Source organism: Atta colombica, unplaced genomic scaffold, assembly GCF_001594045.1.
Source record: "Atta colombica isolate Treedump-2 unplaced genomic scaffold, Acol1.0 scaffold79, whole genome shotgun sequence".
NCBI classification, from domain to species: domain Eukaryota; kingdom Metazoa; phylum Arthropoda; class Insecta; order Hymenoptera; family Formicidae; genus Atta; species Atta colombica.
Genome location: NW_017259571.1, coordinates 34,593 through 40,805, shown reverse-complemented (window position 1 = coordinate 40,805; position 6,213 = coordinate 34,593). Strand labels below are relative to the sequence as shown.

The 6,213-nt window shown below is 28.7% G+C and overlaps 1 protein-coding gene across 1 annotated transcript in view; it reads left to right on the top strand.

The window, feature by feature from the left end:
* Positions 1–866: 866 nt before the first annotated feature.
* The window catches only part of LOC108692703 (neuroblastoma-amplified sequence-like), a 31,212-nt gene continuing 25,865 nt past the window's right edge, over positions 867–6,213 (top strand). The window contains exon 1 of the mRNA XM_018201088.1: positions 867–1,054. Within this exon, the coding sequence (XP_018056577.1) occupies positions 968–1,054 (87 nt within the window). The 5' untranslated portion in view covers positions 867–967. The remainder of the gene's footprint in view (positions 1,055–6,213) is intronic.

Below are 6,213 nucleotides of genomic sequence, written 5' to 3'. Positions count from 1 at the left end.
TAGAGTCTGAGCATAAGAATTGTCGTAACACTTACTTAAGTTGTGGTCAAAGTCTCACAAATGCTTTGAAGCATTTGATGAATCAATTAGAAGAAAGAATTTTACAAATTGACTAATTAAAAAATGCTTCAAAACGTTTGCAGTATCGCGTTGACCTAAGGCCGGGTTCACTTCTTGACAGAAAAGCGGAAAGCGGAAAAGCGGAAGCCAATCAGAACTCACTATAGTAATATTTCGCTTGTCTGCTTTTGTCTTTCCGCTAGTTTTTATTGGCTTTTCCGCTTTCCGCGTTTCCGTCAAGGTGTGAACTCGATCTTAGAGACTTAAGTTGTAGATGTAAATAAAGGATAAGCTTTGGCGTATGATGTACGATTTATTGCCATTTCTTGGAAATAGGGTAATAAGTTGTACATGAAAGCTTGTGCGTTACTTATATCACAATTTAAGTCTAAGTGTTACGATAATTCTTGTGCTCAGACCCTTACAACACTGTCCGCTGAATGCAATTCATATCAATCTTTTGGAGCTTCATACAATAAAAGGAACATGGAACAGAGAATAGAGAATAAGAATTTCAACCTATCAGAAACTGTGTATTCCACAATATATGATTTCTGATAAGTTGAAATTTTTTAAGGTGCAGTCATAGAAGGAATAAAAAATTAGGAATAAGGAATAAAGATTTCAATCTATCAGAAATCGATATACCCGATTTCTGATAGGTTGAAATTGTGTTATTCCTATCGCTATCATTATTCCCTCGCATTGTGTCTTGGGCTTTATTCTCCATTCTTTGTTCTTTTTATTGTGCAGAACCCCTTTCCATCATAGGGATTTTACATGTAATTGCACCCTAACGCCTTGACTCATCCAACAATTAAAAACTGCTGCGCTGTTGATATGGCTGTGTGTGTGTGTGTGTGTGTGTAAGACGTTTAGTGCCGTTTGTGTAACAAGAAATGACAAGATGAGTATCGTGGACGAAACGTCAAATGAGCCAATACTGTACGAATTATTGGAATATTTTGTTCGTAAGCAGGAACCGGAATTGATAGTAAGTCGAAATTAATAATAAATGTCAAATTATGTAAGTTTTCACTAATAGTGATTCTACAATGAATCGGTAGTATGTAATTTTATGTTGATTAATGAGTATCAATAGTCGGTAATGCTAAATTGTATTGGTGAATTAAAGTTGACCAACAGCATTATCTTAAAACTGACCAAATTGGACTTTATTTCTTTCCATTAATCGAGCTAAACGACTCCTCATTAACAACTTATAGATGCGAAAATCATAGTCATCTATTTAAGTTAAGATTTCTGATTATCGACTCGATTTTAGAATCAGTTTTAATAGGCTTTCTGCAATAAGGCTGCGTTCTGATGATGTTTCCGAACGCAGCCTTAGTCATCAGTCTAAGTGCATAATCTTACTTTAAGAGGCCATAAACTCTAAGTTGTAAGTGACAATATATCAACTATAACTTATGTTTTTAAATCATAAGAATCAGATTTTCTCAATTTGCTTAAGGGGATTTTAAAGATAATTAGTCATATTGTAAATAACACACACAGACGATTTATATATCACTGACATACGACTACATCAATATCTCACTTATACATGTCACACATACATATAAATTTTAAGAAATTAATATATTATGAGTTCAAAAATTTATAAAACAAAATAATTAAAAAAAGTACTATATGCCATGTAGAATTGTCATGCTATAAATTAACATTACAATTAACATTACATATATTCTTCATATTTACATCAAAATTACAAACATTTCGACTCAAATCGAGTTATCTTTAGTGTATATACTTCATATTGATCAATACATGATAAATCTCTTTTAGTGGCTCATATGAAGCTATGTATTCTTTTTACTGTATTTTCTCCTCAACATAGCTTTTTAATGTTTATTATAAAATTGATATTGTAATAATATACAAATTCTTAAGCTATTATTATATATATAATATAATAATTCTTAAAATAAATTATACAATATTAATAGTAATTAAAAGCATATCTAAGGAAGAAACAAGCAAATTGCTATCGTTAACAAAGAAATAAATTATAAGTAGATAGTTCGATAGATAGATTTCAAATGAAAATGACTGCTATAAATGTAAATCTACAAGGAGAAACAATAAAGAAGAGATTAGTTTTTGATGAAAAGAGGAAAAAAAGAAAATGAAAGGAAGGACTGAGATCTGAGGAAGAGGATAACAAGTTAAGGATTGATAGATATGAATCTGAGAGTAATTTGGTATCACTTTGTTTAAGTCATATTGTTAATGTTTTATGTGGATCATCTCTGGAACTAATTTTTTTATATATGATGTCTCATTATCCAAGATTTTAACGTCATTCTAATTAAATTCATGGTTGTAATCTCTCTATTAGAAACAACTGAAGAAGATCTATTTTTTTTATTGATATCTGAAATGTGTTCTTTTACCTTACATACTTTATCTCTAATACCCTGTCTTTTAGTTGGTCAATATAAAATGCATCGCAATTGTGGCAAATTATCTCATAAACCGTGTCGTGATGCATCTTTGGATCTAATTCATCGTTGTTTCATGAATCTTTTTAAGATATTAGGAATGCTGTTTTTTTACTTTTTTTTACTTGATTTTCATGATATTGGTACAAAGTTTTCGAAGATAGTCTTAACATAAGAAGGTACTGTGAAAAATTTATTTTTAATATTTATTGAAGACTTAATATGTTCGTATAAATCTGGTTTATGAGATGAATATTTTAGTCTCGTACAGATATTAGAAAAAATGAAAAGAAGAGCATAATTATTTTCTAACAAAATTTTAATGGCTTCTAAATTTTTTTTTATGGTAATGTGGATGAGATATATAAATTTGTTTGATATAAATTTTGTAGAATATAAATTTTTGTATAACAATTACGTTTTAATTAGACATTCAATTAAAAAAATTTCACATTATTTCTTCATGCAATCTAATAGACTATTCTATATATCTATTAGTAGACTACTAATATATATATTTCGTAAGTACAGATTGCGCAGCTTTTATATGAAGCAAATATTGTCATGACGTAGCTCTGAAGCGCCATATTGAACTAAGAAATGATAAATAAGATTTTAATTTCGAAATTTTTCTGAATAATCGCTATGTTGAAATCGTGATGTCAGAAGCGAGAAATGACACGTTAATTTATGTTACATGCCGTTTGTAAACTAAATAAAGATAATTTGGATAAACCTAAATGAGATCGCTTTAAAATGCTTATAAAAATCGATGAAAAACTTTCCTACTTTGACAATCGGTAAATGATCGTAAAAAGCGAGTTCCGGGCGAAAACACGGTCTGGCAGTTGTTGAAACAAGTTAAAAATATGCTTTTATATAAAATTTATATAAAATTTTATATAAAATTCCAAGGTAACTATAGTTTTCGGCAATTTTTACGACGTTGATTACTACGAAATAAGTCATATTTCCATAATGAAGCACATAATAACAAAATGTCAGGAAATATAAAATTCGCCTTCGGTGCGTCGAGAGCGAACGAGACAGCGAGAGAACGTCCTCCTCGCTCTAGTCGCTATTTCAAGCACCAATGTTTTCTCAGCAATCTCGGCAATCTTGGCTGCTCAGTGTGTATCAATAGCATTGTTTGTTTAGTTATCGTTACGATGAATATCGGATGTCATATGTAGTGTCCTACATTTTAAGTAGCTGGATTCGTTCGGAACAACTCCCGACAAAACGAACAATGCTTATATAACATATAAAATGTCCGGTAAATTTTGACAAAGTTTATGTGTAGATAAAAATCGCTAAATATTGATATTCAATAATTTTTTAAATATTTTTCAAATACTATCAACTTTACAGAAAAACAGCAAAATTGTTTATTTTCTTCTTATAGAGTTCTACGAATTTAAAAAAAATTTTTTATCAACTTTTTAGTACTGCATTTTTTATTGGGATAACTATTTTTATCACATGAAAAAATACATTATAAAAAATTCTGAAAAAAATGTCGAACTTTATAAGAAGAAAATAAATAATTATTGTCTCGGCAATTTTTAGTAATTAATATCTTGTTAACTATTGCGAAAATTGCAAAATGATAGAGGATTTTTCAGTTTATCCTAGATAGATTCTATCTACACACGAGCGCTTTGTCAAAACTTACCGGATACTCTGTATAAATTTTAATAAATTGTAATAATACTCATGATGTAAAGATATAAAATATATCATTTCTAAGGGTGCGCAGTCTTTTTCAATATGGCGGCTGTAAGATGCGAGACCGAAACACTGGAAATTCTCAATTCGAATTCTGCTTTTTTTTTGGTTTTTTTCTGAAATAAGTAATCAAGTTAATAATAAACATATATTAGATCAAAAATATTCTCATATAATTTTTGAAATAATTTATATAAGAGAATTTTAAAGCAACAATTGTAAAAAAGAAATTCATGTTGCTTTTCAATTAACAAATAAAAAATTATTTTAAATTGCACAACGTATACTACTCATAAAATAGGGAACATTTTCGAACATGGTCGATATTGCGCAATATTCAGAACACCGTAATTCAAAAAATTATCACAAATAAGAAAATCATAATTCCCCAATTGCAATTTTCAATAATAAAATAAATGATTTTAGTCAAATAATTATTAGCGTTTTATAGAGATTATAAGACAAGAATAAAAAGTGTTAGTGTTTGCAACTTCATTTCATCCACACAAAAAAATGTGATTTGAAAAATGAAATCTTAATTATTTTTGACTATTAAAAACACATTTGACCTAAACATAATAACATGATATCTAAATTAACTAAACTTCGTTGGTATAGAAGACATACGAGACATACAAGATGTCATCTACAATATAAATTGAGAACTTATAAGATATATTTTTGCCACTCAAAATTCAAATGCCAGCTTAGCCCCGTCTATTCTATGTATATAGCATTGTTAAAACTAAAAAAAAAACAGTTTAAGATTAATGTCAACGCTTTTAAAAACTCATCTTTCGGAATGCCGATCGCGTTCTTAAATTTATTTCATTTTTTTTCAACATTTTTGCTAATTTAATCGGAATATTTATAAATAATGTCCAATGAAATAATGTCCAATGAAATAAAAGAGAATTCAGTTCCTATATATATATGTCTCTTAATTTTTCCACAAGTTGAAAACTATTATTTATTTTACTAAATGACCTATCAACATTTTCCGAGATTACGTCATGCAAGAACAATGCCAATATTGCCAATAAATGTAGAGGACTATCTAATAATGGCTCAAATAGAGTTATATGTAATATTGCTGAAAAGGACTCCAAAGAGAGTCGAAAGAATAAATTCAAAATAAAAGAAGATATTAATAATGAAAAGTATAAGGATGAAAAGTATAAGAATAAGGAAAGTATTAATAATCGAAAGAAATAAGATTTTATAATTTAATTAATGTTGAGCACCTCCTTCAGTCTTCTGTTTTGACTCTCATTAGCCTTAAATTTATTATTTATTTTTATTTTAAGTTTGAGAATTTGATTTTCTAAATTTATGTTTCTATCCTATAAAATTTTAAATTATGGGGTTATTATTATATTACTCAAATGAGGTTATTATTATTTTCACCGTTACTCTGATTTACAATAATGCTGATTCCATAATGATTATATTTACACAGTATCATTAATTAGATTTAATAATATCCATAGTTATGAAACTCGTCAATCACAGTCATTTTTTTCTTTACAGGAATAGCTATGATTAGAATAGCTAACAATTTCATTATTTCATAACTACAGATGTTATTAAATCCAATTAAAGATATCGTGTAAACTAATGAGTCAGATAGTTGGTAGTCTTAACCGAGTCTATAACAATGAGTTAATAGTTCGTAATTGATAGTCCGCATTGGAAGCCAGTTTGAAGGCTAATCGGTGAGTTGGGATTGGTTAAAATCAGTAAATTGATAGAGGCCAGCAGTCAGTTTCTAAGACTATAGACTATAAATTCATTATACACAAAGTAAAAAGGAAGGGGACTCAATTTGACACTGTGCGAAAATTCGCTGAAAAGAATAACTTACTAATTTAGACGCCATTTGTAAAAAAGTCAGTTGTATCACCGATGAGAGATATTATTAACCTGGAAGTAGGCGCGTCTCGAAACTAATGTTAGTAGG